Raw genomic sequence first — 26,242 nt, 5'->3', positions numbered from 1 at the left:
GTCACATGATCCTTCAGAAATCATTCTAATATGATGATTTGCTGCTCAAGGAACAATCCTTATTATTATCTATGTTGAAAGATACTTTCAGGATACTTTGATTAATAGAAAGCAAAAAACAAAAAAAACTGAATTTATTTGCAATAGAAATCTTTTGTAACATTAAACTGTCATTTTTAATCAATTTAATATGCCCTTGTATTAACTTCTTTCAAAACCAAAAAACATCTTTCCAACCTAGTCTATGTTCTCCACAGACCCCCTGGAGTACCTTCAGGGACCCTGGTTTAAAATAGCTGCACAATGAGTTAGTTATATATTTTAAAAACATAGGCACGTAGCTGCCAATCACACAGTAATGCATCTTTATGCTGTCAGTCTGCTTGTTTATGGCTGATTGAAATAACTTCCTCACAGCACATATATTTTTTTTCTTCTGGTCAGCAGCTGGTGGAGATAAAACGCAACTGCTGCTTTGCTTTATAGCCCACATAGTTCTGTAATAACCCACCGGTACGTAAACACACACAAACTGCATGCAGTCTGATATAATGCTGGCTGTAATACCCAGGGAATGATTTATAAGACACAATTAGAGGGAAAACAACACGCTGTAGCAGTTTGACGCAAAAAGGGAAATTAAAAGCAAATCAACAGCTTTTTTTTGTGTTGTTTTTGTGCTTAATCTTCTCTCTCAGCCATGCGGCCTGATGGGTCGTCCCTCAGGCTTCTGGTGTCAGGCTTCCCACACGCGCTCACACTCAAACTTGCCTCAGAGAACATAGAGAATAGCAGTTCTGTCTTCATGCTGGTGAAGTATTTGATGAGAGGTGCCAAGGGACCTCCAATCACCATCTTTACTCATTATTATTTAAAGACACAGGTGACCGAGTTTGTTTATTGCACTCTTGAAAAATGTGTTTGAGTCAAGGACTCAAAAAAAGTCTCAATTTGCATGTGTGTGCGAGCGCAAGTGGGAAAACAGAAGACATAAACCCAACGCAGCCAATAAAACCTAGCAGTGTTCGTTAATTTTGCTGTTTGTTTATCCAGCTTTGGGATTTGTTCACGTTTGTGCATGTTTTGTAAGCTCTTTTAAGAACATTAAAAATGAACTAATTACTGCTTCCCACGCCACCCGAAACATGGTGAGCCATCATAAAAGAAACATTAGGCATCACTAGTAATTGTCTTCGATGTCTGAAATAATATCCTTGTAAATTAGCCACTAAGCTTGGGTTTTAATCTACAGCGAAATGTTTGTTTATCATCTTCTCCCCTGCTGTTGACACACTTGAAAATAATTATGCATAGAAAAAAGAGCAGTGAAAGGCAAACTGGAAAGATGATGCTTGTTTCATCAAGTGTGAAGGGTCTTTTAACTGTATGTGGGCTTCTCTCTGCTTAGGTCAAGGAGAACCTGTTGTCCTGTAAGATGCTCCTCCACTGTAAGCGAGATGAACTGAGGAAGCTGTGGATCGAGGGTGTCGAGCACAAGCATGTCCTGAGCCTGTTGGATGAGATCGAGAACATCAAACAGGTTCCTCAGAAATTGGAGGCGTCTATGGCCAGCAAGCACTACCTGCACGCCACGGATATGCTGGTGAGTGTATGTTCAGGGTTGCCAGTGAAATCTGTGTTGGTATGAGAAATCTCATTCATTCCTTGGTAAGTACATATTAGCTGATTATTGTTTCTCTAGCTTGTACCCTGATATAAACATATGCAAATAATTATAGATCTTTACCTTGAGCTTTGCACTCTAATAGTAGTGTTTCAACTAATTTTGGGATGCTTGAGAAGGGGTTCTTCTGTATACAATAATTACTTTAATTACACTAATTATAGTACATTAATTAAATATTGCATACAATAATTACAATTACAAAGTACTTTTATTTTTTAACTGAAGAGTGAAGGAACAAGACCTCGATTAGTTCAATAAAAAATGAAAGTAAAGAAATCCATAGATAGCCAATAAAATAGTTTTTTTTTGTGTGTGTATATAACATATTGCAAACATTACATGATATTTCAGAGAAATTATAAAGAAACTTAGCCTTTTGATGAAAATGTGAATTATGAAAACATAAATGTCGTCAGTTCCTGTCCATATTAACACCACCATTCAAAAGTTTGGGGTCATTAAGGAATTAATACTCTTATTCAGCAAGGACACATTGATCATAAATTGATCAAAACTGATAGTAAAGACATTTTATAATTTTACAAATTTCTATTTCAAATAAAGGCTGTTCTTTTGAACTTTCTGTTCATCAAACAATCCTAAAAATGTATCATGGTTATTAAGCAGCACAACATTTGTAAATATTGAATATTTAGAAATATTAGAATCATTTCTAAAGGATCATGTGACACTAAAGGCTGGAGTAATGATTCTGAAAATTCAGCTTTGCTGTCACAGGAATAATACATTAAAATATAAAGCAGTTATTTTAAATTGCAATAATATTTTGCAATATTATTATTATTTTTTGATCACATAAATGCAGCCTTTGAAGAAGCATGTGAGGCTTCTTTCAAAAAACATTAAAAAAATGTATCGACCCCTAACTTTTGAACAGTAGTGTACTGTATTTCCTTTTTTTTTTTTATATCAACATAGTGGAGAGTGACATGAAGTTATTTAGGAGAGTGAGAGTGAATTGGGAGATGGTATCAAAACTGCATGGCAACCGCTAAACGGCTCCAGTGCTGATTAAAAAAGTGGCCTATTCAGTTACGCAATTTTGGTCAGGTGATTAATTCCCACTGCATTAATCAAAGCTCATGGGCCCAAAACATCATCAAAAATAAGAAGGAACATGGACTTCCAGGTGTTTTGTTTTTTAAGATTCTAGGTTTTACTTGTGTTCTTTTTCAGTGTGTTTTTTTTTTTTTTAGCACATTTTTATCAGGTGTTTGATCACACTGTTTCTCTGGGTACATTCACACTCAACAGGGGAAATCAGTGAGTAGCGGTGGTCAGAGATGACAAGCTTCCATCCTCCTGCTCTCTCAGGTCCCTCAGGTGTTCTTCTCCTCCTGTGTGTGTGACTGTGTTAAATCTGACAAGGAGTATTGGGACTGCCAACAGAGATTACGGTGTACACGGTGTTTCAATTTGCAACTCTCGTCTGAAAACACTGTTCCCTCACTTTTCTGTGTCTGTTAGACACGCGCACACACACACACACACACACACACACACACACACACACACACACACACACACACACACACACACACACACACACACACACACACACACACACACACACACACACACACACACACACACACACTTCTAACTGTTGTACCTGTCAGTCTGGTTAACTTCCCAAGTGTGTGCTTTTCAGATGAGCTGTCATTCATTACCTCACATCTGTTGAATTGTCCCTTTCCTCTCTTTCAACTTTTTACTTAATTCTGTTTGTTTCCTCTTCCCTTTCCTCTGTATTATTTTCCTTTTCCTCCTCTACTCCTTTCTTCTACCTATTCTTCCTTTACCTTACTCTTCTTGTCCTTAATTTTTCCTTTCCTTTCCTTTCCTTTCCTTTCCTTTCCTTTCCTTTCCTTTCCTTTCCTTCTCTTCCTCTGTGTACTTGTTCCTTTCCTCTTTCTATTGCTTTCATGTCCTTAACTGTTCTACTTTATCTCCTTCTTCCTTGTTCCTTTCCATGTCCTCTTCCTGCCTTTATTCTTCTTTCTCTCCATCTTCATTTACTGTCATTTCACACACTCTCTTTTAGCCTCCTTTCCTTTCCTTTCCTTTCCTTTCCTTTCCTTTCCTTTCCTTTCCTTTCCTTTCCTTTCCTTTCCTTTCCTTTCCTTTCCTCTGTCTACTTGTTCCTTTCCTCTTGCTATTGCTTTCATGTCCTTAACTGTACTTTCTCTCCTTCTTCCTTGTTCCTTTCCATGTCCTCTTCCTGCCTTTATTCTTCTTTCTCTCCATCCTCCTTTACTGTCATTTCACATACTCTCTCTTAGCCTCCTCCTTTTCTTCCCTCTCTCCTCTGCCAAATATAAAGAGAATTATCTGAATTGAAAATTGAAGTGTCTTCTCAACTAAACGTGGTTTGGCAATAAGACATGTAAACAGGCACACTCACACATACTCAGAATGAACCTGATCATCTGATCCTGGTATACACTGTGGCTCATGCAACCCTCATTTGCATGAACAACTCCTTGACTTGCATGACCCCTTCTCTGTCTGTCAGAAGCGGTGCACAAAGTGTGCAGTGATGGCCCTCCAGAGCACTATCAACAGGCCATTAACTTTCCTCTAATAATAAAGCACATTCATTCACAGCCATTTTGATTTATTTGCTAACTATAAACAAGCAGTAGCCACTGCAAGATCATTCAGTGCTGAGGGAGAGGAGAGGTAAAGGCAAAGAGAAGTAAAGACTACAAATACAAGTTAATGCAGTAAAAAAAGCAAGAGAGAGAGAGTGAGAGATTAAATGAAGGATGGAAGGAATAAGGGAAAGGTTGCATAGAAGATCAAGGCTCTGGGACATGTGAGCCAGGTCAGGTGAATGAAATGAGGAAATTGAACTTATCAACCACACAAATGCTTCAGATTCAGTTTGCAAATGCGACAGCATGGCAAGTAGCTGCTGATACGGTGCAGATTCAGGACAGCATTAAAGCTAAGCCTGAGGGGACTACCGGTACCTGGACTCGCGCTCCATGTTAAGTTGCATTTGTTCTTTTTTGCTTTAAAATCCCCTTGCATGCGTTTATGAGAAAGAGAGGAGCAGATGAATACAGATACACAAAATATTTTTTGATTACTTTCTATATCCACAGCCTATTTTCTATAATGTGAAATATATAACATGTATGTATGTAATATGCATGCATCCAGTTATCCATCCATCATTTAGAGATTTTTGAAAAAAAGTAAACATTACTAGCATATCTGTGTGTGTGAGAGAGCAAGCTTATGTATGCTTTTAGCTTTCCTGCATGTTTTTTGCATCATTCTCTCACTTTGTGTTCACTGATAAGCTCAGTCGTATGCCTCATTCAACCAGCAGCCGCATACTTCATTATGCTCTCTGCAGGAGAGTGAATATTCAGCGGCACTGCAGTCCACCACGCTGCATTCTCCCTCTTTTAATACTTTGATTGGACGAGAGTTGTTATTGTGCTTTATCACTGTGGTTTTTGATGGGCAGGTGGGGCATGTGCTATTATGTGATCCTGGAGTGCAGCTAATCCAGGAGGCTTTCCAACAATGGATATACCTGGAGCACGATATACCTTTAAAACTAGCAGTAAACACGCTGCATTGGGATTTGGTAGTTTCAACCTAACATTCAAAACAACAGATACCAAGGAGACAAAGTAGATGAATAGTCACATTTAATAGCCAACATGCTATGGCCTTCATAAATATTCAGATACTTCACATTTTAAAATGTATTAAGCCACTGCGAAAGATGACAAAATATTAAAGCAAGTTAATATAAAGAACACCTTATTAAGCAAAACATTTTACAAAAAGTTTAAGATTTAAATTTGAACATTTTTGAAACATTTATTTAAATGATTCTGTCCAAAATGAACATTAAAAATGTTTGGACACTTTATAGTTATAAATTGACTTTATTATCAACTGTCAAAGGTTATTGACCTCAAACATCCACTACAATGACATTTAGTTATTTATTGCAATAAAATTCATTCACTTTTATGTAATATGTTATATATTATATTATACTCTCTCTCTATATATATAGTAGTCAACATTTGAAGTGGATCAAAACCTTTCATCAAAGTTATACATGAATTTTGAACAACACTCGTTCTTGTCTTAGGACAACTTTGATGAACTTTTTTGATCCACTTGTTGACTACTGTATACATATACAGACCCTTTCCAAAAAATTAGAATATCATGGAAAAGTTTATTTATTTCCATAATTCCATTCAAAAGGTTAAACTTCCATAGATTATAGATTCAGGGCCCACAACTTAAACAATTTCAAGTATTTAGTTGTTTATTTGTACATAATTTGGGCTTCCAGCTCATAAAACCCACGAAAACAGGATTTAAAAAAATTAGAATATTTCATGAAATCACACAGTAATTACACAGTGATACCATGGTCATTGAACCAGGTTTTGGTTCTTTTGGCAGTGTGTGCAGGTGCAAATCCTGCTGGAAAATGAAGTCAGCATCTCCATAAAGCTTGTCTGCTGAAGGAAGCATGAAGTGCTCTGAAAATGTCCTGGTAGACGGCTGCGTTGAGTGGACAGCACAGTGGACCAACACCAGCCGATGACATGCCTCCCCAAACCAAGACACACTGTGGAAACTTCACACTGGACTTCAAGCATCTTGGATTGTGTGCCTCTCCATTCTTCCTCCAGACTCTGGGACCTTGGTTTCCAAATGAGATGCAAAATTTGCTCTCATCAGAAAAGAGGACTTTGGTCCACTGTGCTTTATTAAATCCAGAGTCAACGCAGCCGTCTACCAGGACATTTTCAGAGCACTTCATGCTTCCTTCATTTTCCAGCAGGATTTGCACCTGCCCACACTGCCAAAAGAACCAAAACCTGGTTCAATGACCATGGTATCACTGTGTAATTACTGTGTGATTTCATGTAATATTCAAATTTTTTGAAATCCTGTTTTCGTGGGTTTTATGAGCTGGAAGCCCAGATTATGTACAAATAAACAACTAAATACTTGAAATCATTTAAGTTGTGGGCCCTAAATCTATAATCTATGGAAGTTTAATGTTTTGAATGGAATTATGGAAATAAATAAACTTTTCCACGATATTCACATTTTTTGGAAAGGGTCTGTATATATTTAAATATGATGTTATATATTTGATATTATTCCCCATCCCATTATTTAACACAAAGTTATTTATTGTCCTCCATCATTTTTGCTCATAGACATTCAGGCAGATGTAAACTTCAGGCGTGCTGTTGTGTTTGCAGGTCTCAGCGGTGGATTCTCTTGAAGGACCCCTGTTGCAGGTGGAGGGTCTCGGCGACTTGCGACTGGAGCTCCACAGCAAGAAGCTCAACATCCACCTGGTGCTAATCGACGAGCTCCATCGACACCTCTACATCAAGTCCACTAGCCGCGTGGGTCACCGCGGCAAAGACAAGGACAAGGGACGGTGAGCTACAGTAACGTGCTTCACATTTGATTGGGCAGAGCATGCAGTTTGGCAAAATCAGAGGCTAATTGTTTGATTCAAAGATTTCAAATCTAGCGTCATTTCAAATCAAAGATTATTCAAGAAGGAAAAGTACACCGTATCACTTTAAAGATATGTTGGCTCAGTATTGGACCCGAAGTAATATGAAAATAATATTACAAAATGTGAATAAAAACCTCTTTTGATTCCGGTTGTGGCAGTAAACCGAAAGCAATTATCTTTGGAGCGGGAAAGTCATTTCTCAGCTTTAGATTAATTTACCTTCGTAGTTGCTGGTGGCAGGGCGCACAGCTCATCTAATTACTGTGTGTGTACTTTTTAAAGAGAGAGATGTGCTCTCTTAAACCAAACATCCCATGAGTCACTGCTGTCTGATCATTAATAAGGGTGTGGAATATGCCCGACAGAATAACTGATCAGACTAATTAAGAATCCAGGGGCCTGAATATGGGCCAGAGCCGGTGTTAAACCCCAGCTAGTTTGACATTCTGAATAAACTTTAATTAGTCAAAGGGGTGACACGTAGAAAATGTGTCACGCTTCTTCTCTAAAGTCTGTTTCTAAATCTCAGCATAGTTCTGCTTCACGTAATTAATGACAGGCTGCTGACGGGGTGATTACAATATCTTGAAGGGAACCCACAATATTAATTCTTTACTGAAGGCTTCGTTCTCCAGGCTCTTAATTCATTAGCTTGTTGGTAAACAAAGCTTCTCTGGCCCTGTTGCATCCCTCTCACCAGAGTCGTGTAATTAGCTGATTTGCGAGTGTTCTCTTCCTGTCCCTGCGTACAGGGCCTGGCCGCCGTGGCACTGATGCCGGCATTCAGCACAAACAGAGATAAGTCATTCGCACCCTCGTGGATGAGCACGAGAGGAATGATAATAGGTTTTTGCTTTTCTCGATGGCGGCAGGGCCGCCCACGTGCGCGCGGTCGCCGGGGGACTGCTGACCCCCTCCGTCAGCGTGCCGTGTGAGCTGCCTCGGCAATGCTAATTCTCTGAGATTAGACAAGGCGCAGCGGTGTAGCGCATTAAGCTAATGCAGGTTGGTGACCCCCGCAGTGCTGAAGTGTGGAGTTGTTTGTAATAGCGTTTTTGATCTCAGAATTGTACGGCCATGTTTGTCGCTCTTCCACCGCTCTGTTTACGGCCATGTAATTATAGCGCGACGCTTTCATGAGGAGAAGCGATTTATTAGTCAGGGTCATGACGCGACTGCAATTTTCTGGCAGGGTTTTTACTCATTCCATCTCTCTAGTGTTTCGCAATCTGTCTTGTTTGATTCTTCCTGTTCTGACCACTTTAATGGAAATGTTTTTGCGGACAGTTCTCGATTATTTTTCATAAAACATTCACGGCTGCACTTGTTATGAATGCTTAAACAATAGATGCTGTCACTCTGAAAATGGTTTCTGTCGTGAAGAAGGAAATAACAGTACATGTGTTGTTGTTGGTGTTGTTTTTTTCTTCAGGTCTGCTCCAAAGGACACATCTGTTCTGGATGTCGGCGGTTTGTCCACTCCACGCAAGCTCACAGAACCCTCACAGTTCAGCACCCCGGGAACATCCAGCGGTAAGAACAGAATAACAGATATGACCAGACACCAAAACAACCCTGATGTGTAAAGAAGAATGAATAGCAAGTAGTGCTGCACCATACATAGTGAACATTTTTGGCTGAAACCAAAGCCAAAAATTCTGGAAACACTGGGCCAAAAACCATATAAGCATATGGAATATAAATGAAATATTTATACATATTTTTTATTCAAATAAAATTAAGTATAGAATACATACATATTTACAAATACAATAAAATTAAATATAATTGACACTTTTAGTTTAGTTATATTTAGTTAAGTTACAGACTTTCTGCTTATATTCTTTTTTCATTTTTTGAAACCAAATCGTTTTTTTTTTTGTGAAATTTGGATTATGATTGTGAAGATGAAAAAACTAAAAAAAGTGACTATTAGCCATTGAAAGAGAGAAATAGAGTGCTACTTTTGCAGAGAGAGAGCGAGAGAACGAGTGAATTAGAACTTGATTTAGTGGCCCATAATTTGAATGATGGATTCCTCTCTGCTGTACTGAAGGGAACAGAGGGTGTCCGGGGCGAGGGATGAAACGATAGCGAGGGGTGATTTTGTCCGTCTATGGGCCTGGTGCTCCATATTGTCTGCCAGTGTTCAAAGTGCCATTTAAATCATTAGGACACACATCTGACCAGTATCACTGTGTCTATTAATATTGCACAGGGGGCTGCTACAGATAAGAAAAGACTTGCAACTGTCGCTTCCTGTGTGTTATTGAAAGCAGTGGCATACACATACTTCTATTATACATACATGGAGAAGGTGATTGTAATATACACACACTAATTCGTTGAAATACCAATTTTCTCTTTTACAATTATACAGTGACTCACACTTTCACTTGCATGTACCTCTAAAAAGACTTGTCTGCACAGCACACACACACAAGAACACACTCTCTCCGGTTTCATGATCTCAGTACATCATGTTTCAGTAAGCATATTAACCGGTGCAGATGAGATCCTCTCTTACGTTATTAATCATGCAGCACTGTCAGCACAGCGGGGGTGCGGGCCTTGTTATCCGTGCTCTCCTGTGTGGGGCCGACTCCACTGTGAGCTCTGAGACTGTTATCAGTCCCACTAACCCACCCACAGCTGTCTGTTTCTGTTTTCCCACACTGTCTCTGACATGCTGTCACTTTTCAGAACAACTATTGACAACCCTATCCATCCATCCATCCGTATTTTTGTCTGTCTGTCTGTCGTTTCATCGATCCATCCATCCATCCATCCATTCGTCTACCTGTCTGTTGTTCTATCTATCTATCTATCTATCTATCTATCTATCTATCTATCTATCTATCTATCTATTTTTGTCTGTCTGTTTGTCGTTTCATCCATCCATCCATCCATCCATCCATCCATCCATCCATCTATCCATCTATCCATCTATCTATTTTTGTCTGTCTGTCTGTTTCATCCATCCATCCATCCATCCATTCGTCTACCTGTCTGTTGTTCTATCTATCTATCTATCTATCTATCTATCTATCTATCTATCTATCTATCTATCTATCTATCTATCTATCTATCTATCTATCTATCTATTTTTGTCTGTCTGTCTGTCGTTTCATCCATCCATCCATCCATCCATCCATCCATCCATCCATCCATCTATCTATCTATTTTTGTCTGTCTGTCTTTCCATCCATCCATCCATCCATCCATCTATTTCACTTTAAATTACTTACACTTTAATTGTTCTTATTTGGTCTGATTTTGCGAAGGTAGAAACGTCTCTAATTCACACTCAGAGCCAGAGTAATTCCTGTGTCGCCTGCAGTTTTCTTCACTTTACACGAAACGCTCGCAATTATTGCTGTCGCAGTGCTTTATGTGTGATAGGGTGACGGCATCAGACAACATTTCCCCTGCTGCGGAAGACGCTTCCCTTTTGTCGCCTATTTTGTGTAATGGCCTTTTGCACATCATTTGTCGGTAGTAATTGTAGTAATTATTTAGCAAGCTACAGTTGGGGGGATTGAAGAAGAAAAACCTGAGCCCATTAACTTGCCATACACATTAAGACCATTTTAAACAGTCAATGGATTTGAGGGTATTAGCTGACAGAAAAATAAGCACTTCACTGTACGATCACTCTATTGGGCAGGTGAATATGGAGAGGTGTGTTATGCAGGTTTTTAATGAGTGTGCTGATGAGAAGGGAGGGGATGATTGTGAAATGGTGAAGCGTACCACTTAAACATTGTTAAAGATGACTCTAAAAATGTATTTAAATTGCAGGCTGTTGTAGGTTCAATTATCAGTTATACAATGTATAAATGCTACAATATGTATTTGATTATCAATATATTAAGGTTAATTTACGTTAACATTACTAACCTTTTATCTGTAAAAGCTCTCTAAGAAAAACTTTATAATAAATTAAATGTAACAACATCATAATATGTAAATCTTAACAGATTGTTAGCACATTTAGAACATATTCAGAATTATTAATTGATATTATCAAATTTGAATGTACATTTGTGGTCTTTAAATAGTTATGTATTTAATGACTCAGCAATGTATTTAAAATCATATCGTACAGTTTTACTACCTTGGCTTTTACTCTCTATTTGCTATCATGGTTGCATGTATATTTATTTAGCTGTTCCATAAACCATTCTGTCAATTCATGCTGGTGCAATTATATATTGTTGTAGTGTTCTTCATGGAGTGTATGTGTGTTTGTGCAGTGCAGGAAATGAGAGAGGATCTGGAAGTGGACCCAGAGGAGAACAGTGCAGAGTTCATGGGGATTCTGATCAAAGCTCTGGCCAAACTCAAGAAGATCCCTGAGACCATTAAAGCTATCATGGATCGTCTGGAGCCTGAGCTCAAGCAGATCCTCAAGAGATCCACCACTCAGATCGCTGACCACGCATACCAGAGAGGAGAGAACCTGGCACAGGACAACCAGCCCAGGTAAAAGATACTGGAACGATTGGGCTAGTAGCATCAATTAAAAGTTGCTATCTGTCATGAATATCCATAGTTATACTTTACCACACTACAGCTGTTTCCTAGTTGATTTTGATTGATTGATTGATTGATTGATTGATTGATTGATTGGTTGGTTGGTTGATTGATGGGTTGATTGGTGGATTGATTGATTGATGGATTGATTGATTGACTGATTGACCAAATATATGGTGGTTGAAAAAAAAAAAAAAAAGGCTCTTATAGAACAAATGAATAGAGACATCATTCAAACAACTCCTTGCCTTGCCTTGCCTTGCCTTGCCTTGAATTGTATTGTATTTTTCCAAACCTCATAGTATTTATTTGATAATTTTTTTCATTCATTTATAAATCAGTTTTCTATTTTTGAATTTAATTATGAAAAATGCAACCACGTAAATTAGTAGGAAGGGTAGATATATCTTTATGAAAATCAGAATTTCTGCATATATGAGACACAATCTATTCTTTTCAGCTCCCTAAATATGTGCAGCCATACTGAATATGTTCTCATTGGCTTTTCGTTTCAAGCATCTGTAGTGTGGACATTCATTTAAAGACAGCATAACACTCTTTACTTGAGACATTTGCAATTTTCCTAATGCAACTGTAGATGAGACTTGATTTTAGCAATTGGCTTGTGATTGGATCATGAAAAGTGAAGTGTTAATCTATGATATTATTGGTTGATTTTAATTTTTCCCCTGCCTACATGGCCTTGATTACATCAAATCAGGAATGTTTTGATGGAAGATTATTAAAACAAAATTTCTTTACATTAACATGCACCAACAAATCATGCACAGGGCGAGAATTATTAATTAAAGTATGTCCTTAAATGATGTAGGAAATAAAAAGCGCAGATGACAGTCACTTTAGACTTTTAGTTCTCCCTCTTAAAGTGATTTTGTTTTTAAGGTAATGCACTTTGGAAGGCATTTGCACTGAAGTGTGATTGGTTTTCATTGTTTTCCTTCTTTATTGCGCTCTCTCACTTTACCCGATGATGGCTCGCTGGATCAATGCACTCATCTGTCATGTGGCATTCATACCTCCCTCATTTCCAGAAATGGTGTAATCCATAAAAGCGAGCCACGGCCAGGGTCTGCTTAAGCATCGGCTCTAACAGAGAAAAACAAAAGCAAGAGAAGAAAAGAAAAGACCGATAATGAAGGCTGTTAAAGAAACGCTCTTTACCCAAGGCAAAAATGAACTCTCAATCGCTTATTTTTTCATAGCTATTCTTTGGGATTTAATGTTTGCCCTCCTCATTTCTCTCATATATAAGCTTCCAGTTTGCAAGTGTATATCCATTGAATTTTTATTGTGTGCTTTTAATGATATAAACTGGGGGTTTTCTTTGAAAGCAGTGACTAATGCTGGAAAATATCCATTCATCACAAACTCATTTGAGAAATGGTTTTGTTGTACCTATGTGTGTTTCATCTGAATGTGCTAATGTATCATACAATGCAATTACCTTGATACATAACACACAAAGCACTGCCGAATTAATATGGCAGTCCATAAATCTGTTTCCTGTAAAAGGCAAACCAGCTGAAAACGTCCAAATGACCTGAGTGAAAATAAGGTCCTGTTTTAACCATAGAGCATTTTCAGTGTTTACTTTCTTTAAATTATTAAATTACTTGTCTATGTCTGTGCTAACTTGAAAGTTGAGGTAGGGCTCTGTTTCTATGGAAACCTCAACAGAAAAAGCAAGTCACTGCTGCATTACAGTTCACAGTGAAAATATGCCTTACACAGTGTCCTAACCTGGCATGATGTGACAAAGGCTACATTCACACTGCAAGCCTTAGTGTTCAATTATGATTTAGTGCTCAGATCTGATTTCTTTGTGTCTGTTCACAGTGTGTTTTCAAATGTGGCTAACATCAGGTTTGAGTGTGAACTGGTCACAGTCCTGAACTGACCCGCATGCAAGAACTATAACTAAGAACCATGCAGCACGCATGGATGAGAAGAAAGAGAAAGAGGATGAGAAGAAAGAGAGCAAAGTTTTTCTCGAATAGTTTTCGCTCAAGTTTTGCTTGTATAGTAGCCTGGAAATCCAGACCTAAATCTGAACGATTAATGGTCTGGCATCGACTAATGAAAATCGCCCAGCTCGAGGGGCGGCACCAAGCATGCATTTGAAAATCTCACTGCACACAATTGGATAACATTACGACCAATCACAACAAGCCCCATACGCTTAGCTACCAGCGGAGCTAATTGGTAGATTAGACTCTTGCCGTATCCGGTCGGCAAAACAGCAAAGACGCCCTTCTTGTAAAGGAACGATTCGAGCGCCGTCTTCTGTTCCTCTTTTAGATAAAAAGCCAAGTCTAACTCGTTCATTGTAGCGGCCAAAACCGTTTCAAACAGCTGGTGTTCATCGATAGCCATCTTGCAATGTTTACTAATGACTTCGACGTCACAGCGCTGTCGTCATTTGTTTAGCTCGCCTCTGGCCCGCCTATATCAGATAACCCGATGTGATTGGTGCAGCTCGGATACAAGGGCATATTTAATGAGCATCATTACTCGACGCCAGAGTAAACTCACTGAGCAAATTCAACTTGTGCTCTCGCGAGAACTCTGGATTTCAGGGTATTTGTATAGAGCTGTCATCATAATACTTATGAGTGGATTGTTGGTGTCACTGCTGGCTAGGGCAAAGAAAAAGAAAGAAAAAAAATTCTAACCATGTAAAAGACAATTAATTAATTAGTTAGTTAGTTAGTTAGTTTGTTTGTTTATCCATTTATTTTTTAATTTATTTTTATTTATCCTTTGCTTTTATTTTTTTAATATTTGCTTTTATTTCATTATTTAATTTATTTATGTTGTACTTTTATTAATTAATTTTTTTATTATTTATTAAAACCATAAATATGACCATAAATTAAGAACGATACTTAGATAGACGGTGTCGTTATGACATCTACCAACTGGTCCATGCCAAAACCTTGTCCCCTTGGTTCATATGTGTTTGTGTAAATAGGTATGGTGCTTTGGGTTGGCTTTCTGCACTGTTTGTATGAAGGAGTGTCATCCTGTATAATATATGTTTACATGTTGAGTCTGAGTCAAGGGTTATGTCCTGTCCTTTGTAAATCAGGCTTAACATGTGTTATCATGCACTGTCTCCCACATGAACATCCATCATCTCCCTGTCTTCCACCTCCCAGCAATCTTTATACCCTATATCATGCTGTCACCTCCAACCTCTTCATTCCGCCTATCAGGGTTTTCTTCTGCCTCTCTATACTGGAATGAATGAGTAAACTCCACAAAAGTCAGACAGATGTGTGTCCTCCTAGTGGACCCAGAGAGTTTGACAGATGCTGCTAATTGTTGTTGGTGAACAGCTGGTGCTGCTCAACAGGGAGACTCTGTCAGCACCCTGCTGCTGTCATGTTCATTAGTAACAGAGAATGGACCGCTTTTGGCTTGGTTTTGGTGATGTGGAGGGATTTATGATAGACAGACTGACTGCAGTATCGGCTTTGTCTTGGAAAGCCTCTAGATGAGGAGTTTTCAGATTGGGGTCCAGGGACCCACAAGGGGGTGCTGGGAGTTCTGCAAACAAACAGAAAAGCTAAAAAAAGAAAATTTTGGTTTGCAAAATGTAAATTTTAGGGCTGTCAAGGTTAACATGCTAACTCAAGATATCATTGGATACTAATTCTAATAATTAATATGATGAATGCAATATTTGTTAACACATCTCTCTGTCTGTCTGTCTGTCTGTGTCTGACAGGTTCAAGAGTAGATTGTATTTGTGTTGTCATCACTGCATTTGAGCTTGCTAATATTAATAATTTTTCATCCATTTTGAAGTTTTTCTCACTCTATTGCCCTCTACAGGTTGTTGCTGGAACTGCTCGAGCTGTTGTTTGATAAGTTGAATGCAGTGGCCCAGGCTCACAGTGTGGTTCTCCGTCACCTACAGCAGATTGTCGTCTCTCCCAATGGAGCCCAGGAAGGGATCAAACTCTATGAGCAGGCGGATGTCTATGCCAAGATCCAAACCGTCCTACAGGTCAGTTTCTGGAGAGGCATTCCATAGAGCAGATCCAGGTAACTGGGTGATATATTTGGAATCTGAAAGATTGGAGTGAAATATATGCAATATGTTAAAATTGGGTTTTGCAAGAGACTATTCTGACCACATTTGGCCTTGCCACCACACAGCAACGTGTTAGAAACCATTCAGCTGACCTTAGCAACTGCAAATTTGAAAACACACGCTTACTTAAAGCTGTCATTTAAAACAAAACATAATATTTACTAGCTGTATATTTAATTACTAGTAAACAGAAGGGCTGTTTATAGTTATTAGATGTTTCATGTGCCGCTTCTGTTAAAAGGTACAGATGGAGAAAGAATGTGTGGCTGAAGTTTTGTGAATAATCTACATAAACTCATCCCAAGTGCTGTGTTTAATTGGAAAATGTTGTATTTTAGTGTGTATGTGTGTGCTTGTGTATTTGGCAGAAGACTGATGGGCAGGTGAGATTACCAGCTGTTCACATAAACTTTGAGAATTCTCTCAAGAGGCCCAATATTTAGTGTCTGTTTGTGTGTTTGAAAAGTACCCGCTGGAAATCCTGCCACAGGTTTTCATTTCGTGTGATTTGAGTTCTTACATTTATTTGCATTCATATTTCTTGTTGGTTTTTCTGTGAAATGGAGTAAACTAAATTACTAAATTATTTTTGGAGCTAGAAGCTCTTACTAAAATGATAATTAAGTCAACAACAAGGATAAAATAACATTTATTTCATGGAAGGGGAAAATGCTTCCCAAAACTTGTTGTTGTTGATTGAAAATGCTGTGTCCAGTTAGATGAAACTATATTTAAATGGTTGATTTAGAGTTTTTTTAAACGGTTTTGCTTTGTTTTGTTTATTTTTTGCAATTGAGTAATTCTTTTCATTCAATTCAGAGTTACTCCAGTCTTTCTTGATTCAAGTGGCAGTTTGGATTCCTGATTCACTAGATTCACTAGATCAATGCAACAATCTCACATCTTGCTTTTCTCTTAACAGTAACCGTAAATGGAGAATGGTTCTTCTAATGGGTTATGCAATATTGACTCGCATATATCTAGAATTATTGTGCTCAAGCAGTTATAAAACCATTTTAGGGACAGATGGTCAAACTAATGGAATATTCAGATTCATAGAGGTTGTAAAAACTAGACCTCATAACCTTTTCATGTTCATATCATTCTCTGTATTTGTACTTTTTCTTCCCTTTAAGACTTCCATCTCTCTCCATTTTCTCTCTGCCTTCTATCTCATTGCATGTGCACTCTTTCAAAGCATTAGAGAACGAGGGCGGGAAGGAGGGAAAGAGAGATGGGGATGGTGGTGCAGCTTGGGAATGAGTAAATGGGTTTGTCATCACTCCATCACACAGGGTGAAGAGTCAGACTGTGACCTTGTACCTTCCTCCCGTATTTTTTACTCCTCCTTTCAAAGCAGTCTGCAGAGAGCGGTAAGGAAAGAACAAGCTCGGCCCTGCCAACTGTTGCTAAGGCCCGCTGAGCTCCTCGCAGACCTTAAAGTCCCTGTAAAGTCAAAATTAAGTATGTGTTCTGAGTTTGTCACACCACAGAAAAATGTGTTATTAGCCACCCAGCCAAATTTGAATGATAAAAAAGCCGGCAAGTACATAAAATAAGCTATCAAAATCTTGAAAAAATGAGCAGTAGTCTCTGGTCTCAAACGCTGGGGGCGTATCTGCTGGCTGCGCTGAAACCACGCCCACTCGCGGGAAAGCTACCGTCGCCACACTCAACTGTCTGTCACCGCTACAGCTGGAATGGATGCTCCTAGCAGCTTAATTTGTTTTACAAAGCCATACATGTTCGAGCCTGGACTACCTACTATAATTATAACATAAGCACACAAGGCAACTTACACTCATTGGTGGGCACGCACTGCCGACGATGGCACCAGTTGTCGGCGCGACGGGAGGATGATCGCCGAGGCGGGAGATAGTCAGTTCGGCCCCATTCACCAGTAACAGCGGATTATCAGTGAATCCCAGTTGTCTCCGACGAAAGTTTATAAAACTATCCCGTGTAAAATGATCACTACAGAGGCGGGTTTTGGCGGTGATCCTCGACTCTCCATCAAGGTGGCTCTTCACAAAATTAATCCACCTCTTGTTGATATGATAGTTTTTCGGAAATTTAAATAAGGACACCGATCTGTTTTGTACGTGATCGCATCCAGGTAATACGCATTTCCGTGACGAAGGAAACTAGCTAGCAAACTGTAGGATGTAGTAACTAATAGTACTGACAGTAACTCGCGATCGGCAAACTGATGTGAATGTGCTATATTGTTAGGGGAGGGGCCAGCGTCAGGGGCTCCAGTGCGTCATCAAGTAGGGGCGTGTCCAGGAGCTCAGAGGCTTCAGTGCGTCATCGAGCCCCCGTTTTAGCCCCGCCCAAAAAATCCGGAACACAGCAATGGTGAAAAACTGTTTAACGGTCTAACTCCACAATTCAGTACTTCAGTTCACAGTCTTTGTAATATGATTTAGCAATACATTTCTAACATTTATAATGTGTTTAGAATTTTTTTTTTAGAATTGCCTTTACAGGGACTTTAAGTAACAAGGAGCGTCTTTCTGAGAGGTGAATATGGGAGTCAAAATATGCATTTAACTGCCGTATGATGAGGGGCTCGACTGTGTGCACGTGCACTGCCTCTTTTTTCGGCATTCATTAGCATGAGAACCTCACGCCCTAGCTAGCAACAGATTAATTTGTTTATTTAGAGCCTTTATCCATCCATCCATCCATCCATCCATCGTTTGTTTGTTCCATCAGGGTTGGTACGATTTGTATGCTCACCAAGGCAGTAAAACAGTTTTTCTTTTAAAAACAGTAATATTGTGAAATATTATGACCATTTAAAGGGGTCATATAATGCCATTTTTGTACAAGCTAATATGATTCTTTAGGGTCTAAATTAAAAGTTTGTAATATACTTTAATTAAAAATTCTCATTAGTATTGTAAGAAAACACAAATTTTACCTGGTCAAAAACAGCTCTGTTTTCAGCACGCCGTTTAAGTGCATGTGTCTTTAAATGATAATGAGCTTTGCTCACCCCGCCCCTCTGTTCTGTGCGTACACGGTTTGTAACACAATAACCATAACGCGTTGTTCATTTTAAACGTGGGATTATGAATTATATTGAGAACGTCGTACATAGAAAACATGCCGTAATGTACCCTGAGTGTAAACCTTAGCCGCATTCATCGTGAAGCGTGCTAGCGATTTGCAAAGATTAATATAAAGATTAATATAAAGGTTAATAAAACGTTACACTCACTTCTTCTTCTGGAGGTGCAGCAGGAACACGAATAGTTGGTACCGATCCATTTTTCAGGAGCAGCTTCTTAGCAAAACCAGCTTTACTGACCCTCGTTTGTAAAGCAGTCTGGTGTGTGAAATTATTCGCGCAAACATGAAAGCATTGACGTTGATTGTGGGGAATATTCCCTTCGAAAACAAAACTCAGCCACTGCGTCTTCAGCGGTTCGGATTTAGGAACATCAAAATGACTGCTGTGTTCCTTATTGCACCCAAGAACAGAACACCACAATCACTTATACGCCATTCTGCTCATAGACAGTGCTCCAGCGTATCAACAATGACCTCGCGGACTATGATTGACAGCTCGCTCACGAGCGAGGGCGGGTCTGTGTTGAAACGCTGCTGTCAATCAACAATCGTGGGAGGGGCGTCGATTTTGTGACGTCACAAAATCGAACGGCTTGATTTGAGACAGGGGAAAACATATAAGAAGATTTAAAAAAAAAACACTGGATGGATTTTTATCATTTTATGATGGTTGTGTACAGGCACTGCCAACACACATTTCAGTACAATCAACGTAAAAGTGCATGTACCATTATATAACCCCTTTAAAATAACTGTTTTATATTTTAAAGTCCCCCATATTAATATGAAGACATTAATATCAAGACAATCTCCTGAACTCCAAACTGAATGTCAGAATGGGAAAGAAAGGTGATTTAAGCAATTTTGAGCGTGGCATGGTTGTTGGTGCCAGACGGGCCGGTCTGAGTATTTCACAATCTGCTCAGTTACTGGGATTTTCACGCACAACCATTTCTAGGGTTTACAAAGAATGGTGTGAAAAGGGAAAAACATCCAGTATGCGGCAGTCCTGTGGGCGAAAATGCCTTGATGCTAGAGGTCAGAGGAGAATGGGCCGACTGATTCAAGCTGATAGAAGAGCAACTTTGGCTGAAATAACCACTCGTTACAACCGAGGTATGCAGCAAAGCATTTGTGAAGCCACAGCACGCACAACCTTGAGGCGGATGGGCTACAACAGCAGAAGACCCCATCGGGTACCACTCATCTCCACTACAAATAGGAAAAAGAGGCTACAATTTGCACGAGCTCACCAAAATTGGACAGTTGAAGACTGGAAAAATGTTGCCTGGTCTGATGAGTCTCGATTTCTGTTGAGACATTCAGATGGTAGAGTCTGAATTTGGCATAAACAGAATGAGAACATAGATCCATCATGCCTTGTTACCACTGTGCAGGCTGGTGGTGGTGGTGTAATGGTGTGGGGGATGTTTTCTTGGCACACTTTAGGCCCCTTAGTGCCAATTGGGCATCGTTTAAATGCCACAGCCTACCTGAGCATTGTTTCTGACCATGTCCATCCCTTTATGACCACCATGTACCCATCCTCTGATGGCTACTTCCAGCAGGATAATGCACCATGTCACAAAGCTCGAATCATTTCAAATTGGTTTCTTGAACATGACAATGAGTTCACTGTACTAAAATGGCCCCCACAGTCACCAGATCTCAACCCAATAGAGCATCTTTGGGATGTGGTGGAACGGGAGCTTCGTGCCCTGGATGTGCATCCCACAAATTTCCATCAACTGCAAGATGCTATCCTATCAATATGGGCCAACATTTCTAAAGAATGCTTTCAGCACCTTGTTGAATCAATGCCACGTAGAATTAAGGCAGTTCTGAAGGCGAAAGGGGGTCAAACACAGTTTTAGTATAGTGTTCCTAATAATCCTTTAGGTGAGTGTATTTAAGACATCATTTGTGATCATTTGAGACGGATGTATGGAAATTGTTTCATAGTTTTTGTCTTAAATGGGTAGAATGATTTACAGCAAAAAATGAAATAATCGGGTGGTCAAAATCAAGGAAAGGCAAAAAAACAAAAGGCAACAGGATAGGGAAGTGTTCCTATACTGCAGAGTCATCTTGGCTTTGCTGAAATAGATGATATTAAGTGTTCAGTGTGCTTCGTTGCCCAAGCGGGCTGCTTGCCAGGGGCTGCGGAGTCTCCTGTGGTCACTGCGTGAGATAATGCAAGCTCTTGATGAGAATCTTCATTAAAGTAGATGAGGTTTTCCTAATCTTTTGTTTTATTTCTCTCCTCTTGATCACATCAGCAAATCTCATCTTATCTCTTCTTCCCTTCACCTGACTGCGACAGTGTTTTGTCAGTTTAGACTGGTCCATCATAAAAATACACAGCATCTTCTGAAGACGTGCAGAAAAAGCTGCTTCCTTTCTGTTTTCTCTTTGGAATGAAGAATGTGGGAGAGTGATGTGGGTACAGTGTCACACTTTTCTTCACTGAAAAAAATTTGGAGTAGGATTTACTTGAAAAAAGCTAGGCAAGTTTTTTCACTCAGAAAATGCTAGTAAATTTACAAAGATTTGCCAAGTAAAAACCTAAACATATTCATCAGTAAAATGGCAAGTTACTAATCCTGGCAACAAAAGCAATGATAAAACAGTGTAAATATAGCTGGAAACCAGTGAAAAATTAACCTCATTAATTATCCAAGGTCCAGTGCATGATGGGAACCCCAGTATCAGAAAAGCTGAGTAATTTTTACTTAATTTTATTGAGTTGATATTTACGCTTTCATTTCTACTCGCTTGAATTAAGTACTGATATGGAATTTACTTCGTTTTTTTAATTCTTGCCTGAACTAACTTTTTCATGTAAATTACATTGTATTTTTTCAGTAGTATTTACTTCACCAAAAAATCATTTTTTACAGTGTTTCCTTTTTTTTGTCTTTCTGTTTTCTGTTTTCTTTTTTTGTTTACTCTCCTTTTTCTGTTATATTCTGTCCTGTCCTTATTTCTATGTATATAGAGTGGTGCAGGTATGACGTCACTTTGTAGGCCAGTCAGCAGTTAGCATCACACTGGTTCCCTCGACAAAAAAACCAATAGGATTTTACCATAGGCTTTTTGATTATCGCTAAAAATATCAACAAAAGATTATGATACTTGCATGTTTTGTCCACCAATATAATTATCACAGATGAACACAACTTTTATGAATTTTGAAGCCTAAATGTAGCTGCCAGAAGTAAAAAGCTAAAGGTAGGTTATAAACGAACTACACCATGGTCCCACGAATTCAACGTAACCACCACTAAGCTTCATACAACTCTTTCAGTTTTTATCTAAAAACCTTTTCCCAGAAGGTTTGAGTTATAATAGTTTGTAAGAGCACAATTATAAGCATAATGATGCTGTAAAAACGGACTGAGATTAACTTTTCGGCGTGATGACGTTTAATCTCCTCGACAGCCTTTGTAGTCCCATTTGTTAGCAACTTTTTCAAGACATGTACCAGCTTCAAAAAAATCCCGAGTGGGGTAATATTGATGTATTTTAAGTCGTGTTCAGCACAGACCTTATTTCAGCCATTGATTTCGGGATCATGGAACTGGCAGTGCTCTCTTATTTCCTTTTTCTTCGCTTTTTCTTGTCATTTTCTTTTTCTATCCTGTAGTTTTCTGTTATTTTCTGTCATTCCTTTTTCTCATACGGTGACACTCTTGAGTTCTGGTGTCAGGTGCTGATTGCGGGACTGTTCTCAGGTGTGACTTACGCAAATGCACTCATGCACTGATGCACCTGATGTTCTCTTTTTCTCTCTTAGGTGTAGATGAGACCCCTGTGCACACTTGTCTTTCTAGCTAGCTTAACACAGAACTTTTACCGAACCAAGTTTCCTCTGTTCCTATGGGAGAATTACATTGACCTTTCCATTACACTTAAAACATAAAGGCCATGGACAGATGGACCTGAGAGACATGTTATAATCTTTATTTCTTTAAGTTCCTGAATCTTTGAACTGTGGCTCGGCCATTCTTGAAGACAGATGAGCAAAAGTCTGTGAGTGCTAGGATCCATATTTTACTTGTAAACCTGGTTCATAAAGGACCATGCAGAGTTTTTTAGGAGTGTGTGGAGTAAATAGATATTGACTTTTTGAAGTGGCCGTCGACTGAAATTTTTGCCGCCGACAAACCAATCCCAGATTTGTCCTAGCCCCATTTAAATGCCATTGAACAAGTGGCAAAACTGGCAGTAGTAATTATAAATATGTTTTAGAGTTTTTCAAGTGGTTTGGCCACAGGACCAACATTTTCCTATAGTCGAGACAAATTTTTAAGAATTTGAACCAAGCAAATGTATTTTTTTTAAATGGCTGACACACACACACAAGCACTTTACTTGACATACGCATAAATTACAAGAATATCACTAACACTGATGAATAAACCATATAAGGTAAGGCTATTAAATAACAGCCCTAAACTAGTTTTTGTTAATATAATAAAGTTAGGAAGTGAAAGTGAAAATAAAGTGGTATTTTGGGTTAAGGTTACAAAAACACTGTTTTATGGTTGTGATAATGTTTTCTTAAATTTATACTATCATCCCTGTGGATATTATTATTGATATTGAATAGATATTTAACTTTTGATAGATTTTTTATACGATATTGAGTTTTCTTTTGATGTTGCTGTTTTTTATGCTGACGGAACAATCCTAGATATATCTGAATTATTGATTATTAATTATTGGTTTATTGATCATGTTTTCTGACAGTAAACTTAGTTTTGATTTGAGTCCAATCTGATATTGGTATTTATATTTAAGATATGTATGATTTTTGACATTGAAGTGGCTGTTTACATTTTACTTCGCTTACAGACCAGTCCTGGATCTTAATTATTCATTATTGATTTTTGGTATATTTAATATGGTCTTGATATTTGATGATTTTTAAACATTTTTTTTAAAGTTTACTTAATTCTCACAGAGGTCCAAGTCCCGCGCTCTAGAATCCGTATCCCATTGTTAAGAAGATAAAAATGATGGCACTAGTTGTAATCTCCCTCTTTGCGCTGTATTACTGTCCCTCCCCCTAAGCCTCACGGACTTGAGCCTGGGAATGATGGGTAAGAGGGTGAAGGGAACAAGAGCGTGAAAGGGGAAAAAAGAAAGGAAATTACAAACTTTCCACTTTGACAACTTGTTTAGATTTAGTGGGAGCCACACAGCCTCAGAGTAATTGGATTATACAGTGTTAGTGAGGCGTTTCATGCCCTGACAGTGATTAGTCTGGCAGCGGAGGGAGAGGCAAAGTGCTTCTGTTTCATGTCGATGAGATAGACAGACACATGGCCTCTAAATGAGCTGTTGTGTACCAGCCTAAATGATCTATTGTAACTGGCCACGGCTTGCATATTGCTTGTGGATTTGAAAGATTTCCACCGCAGGGTTAATGATCATAACAGTTCATTTCCATGTTTTAAAACCCAGCGTTCCTTTCCCCCCCCCCCAGGCTTTATGGTCGAGACACGCTGGTTGTTTTGAAAAACGCCACTCTTATGTTCATTAATTGCTACAGTAATTATGCATTCTTTTGTGATGTGCGTCTCTGTAATAGCAACGGCCGTAGTGGACCGTACTGAGTATCGCTGAGGGGAATGCTAATGACATCTCGTAACGAGATGCTGCTCCAAGCATTGACCTCTCTATGTGATATGTAATATCTACATTGAACTAGAGTATGTCAGAAGTACTGGATATAATACAGGATGAGGGATAAATAATGTTCAGCGAGGCTTTTGAATCGATAGACGTCACAGTGTATCACTGATGAGGTCAGCTTGTGTTTTTAGAGAAAGGTTTTTGGCTCTCTGGGGGGAAGGGGTTGTTTGCCCATGTCTTAGTCTTGAACAAATATGTTTTTCAGCCTGGAGGCTCAAACTCATTCTATGTGTTGTTGTTGTTGTTATTGTTGTTTTTTTGTTTGTTTTTTTTGCATCGTCTTGGTTTGTTTGCTTCGTCTTGGTTTGTTTATTGAATAGATATAAGATATAGACAATATACTGAGTTTTTTTAAGTGGCTGTTATTAATTAGTATGTTTAATATTGTTTTGATAATGTTCTGATTTCAAGTATAGTATTTATATTGAAGAGTTATTTGAGTTGATTTTTTATATTGATCATTTTTGGAAGTGGCTGTTGACAGTATTTTATGCATTTATTTTGTTTTTATTTTATTAATTTTTATTTTTTCACTGTAGGTTTTATGACCTTTTCCATTTTTAATCCTCACTACTTCTCTATTTTGAATAACTATCAATGATTGGACTCTTTCTTCAGGTTATTTGCTATGAATGATCAACAGCTTATATGTACAGATGTATGTACATGTATGTCACTATAAACTATCTTGAGCCGCTTTTCCACTGTCGGGCCGAACAGTTCTAAGAGTGGTTCCAGTTGTATTTCCACTTGAGCCTGGTATGGCACAATTACAAACTGTTCTTGGCCCAGAATTTTATGCACCGTTGGCACCTGGTAGCTTAATTTCAGCTTCTAACTATTTATAAAAATGCTCAAATTATATTTACACTCAAAATATCTGTTATAAAACAGCTGATATTCTGTTTTGTAGACGTTATTTATTGTGTGTGCTGGGAAAATCTGATGAAATAGCATGCCAGAATGTGGAGAGAAGACAACAAAGAGATAAATTAATCAACAAGTAATTTTTATCTCTAACTGAGGTGTATATTTACACCTATGTGTGCTTATATTACTAGTAATGGTAATGTATCCATGGTGACAGAACCTCAGGTTCATTATTCCCCTCCTCCACAGTAATAACGGGTCATGCATTTTTAATTCCACCTTTTAATTGCACAGTTTGGTAGTTTTTGTGAAATTTTAAAAGTTATGAAGGTCATGCATGCACCCAGTTTTAAAAAAAAGAACACTTCAGAAAGGGTCATGTTTTGGTGTCAGATGCCTTCTTGGAAACCATGGAACGAGAGGAAGCAGCGTTTTCTTTGTAATCTCAAGAGGGGTAGACGAGAGGCGGGAAGCTTTGTTTATTTCCCTCGTTTCTTAAAGCACTCTGCAAACGTCTATCATCAGAGAGCAGGTGCTCACCTGCACATCCTTCAATACTGTTTTTCTTCTTTAATTAGCTTGATTTGTGGCTAAGAGAGGGGATGAGTGCTGCTTTTCACTGTTCATTAAATTGAGAATGTGCCCTCAAAGACAAAGGGCTGGGTTTAAAGGTTCACTGAAGATTAACTCTTGCTTTTCC

The 26,242-nt window shown here is 38.6% G+C and overlaps 1 protein-coding gene across 1 annotated transcript in view; it reads left to right on the top strand.

Annotated features, from left to right (window-relative positions):
• The window catches only part of exoc4 (exocyst complex component 4), a 127,441-nt gene that overhangs the window by 3,777 nt on the left and 97,422 nt on the right, over positions 1-26,242 (top strand). The window contains exons 3-7 of the mRNA XM_084111416.1: positions 1,409-1,603; positions 6,970-7,154; positions 8,671-8,771; positions 11,495-11,723; positions 15,633-15,807. Coding sequence (XP_083967542.1) covers positions 1,409-1,603; positions 6,970-7,154; positions 8,671-8,771; positions 11,495-11,723; positions 15,633-15,807 — 885 coding nt within the window. The remainder of the gene's footprint in view (positions 1-1,408; positions 1,604-6,969; positions 7,155-8,670; positions 8,772-11,494; positions 11,724-15,632; positions 15,808-26,242) is intronic.

The sequence above is a fragment of the Abramis brama genome, assembly GCF_963993115.1.
Source record: "Abramis brama genome assembly, chromosome: 4".
NCBI classification, from domain to species: Eukaryota; Metazoa; Chordata; class Actinopteri; order Cypriniformes; family Leuciscidae; genus Abramis; species Abramis brama.
Note: the sequence above shows the minus strand (reverse complement) of the source record. Positions and strands in the feature narration are given on the sequence as shown.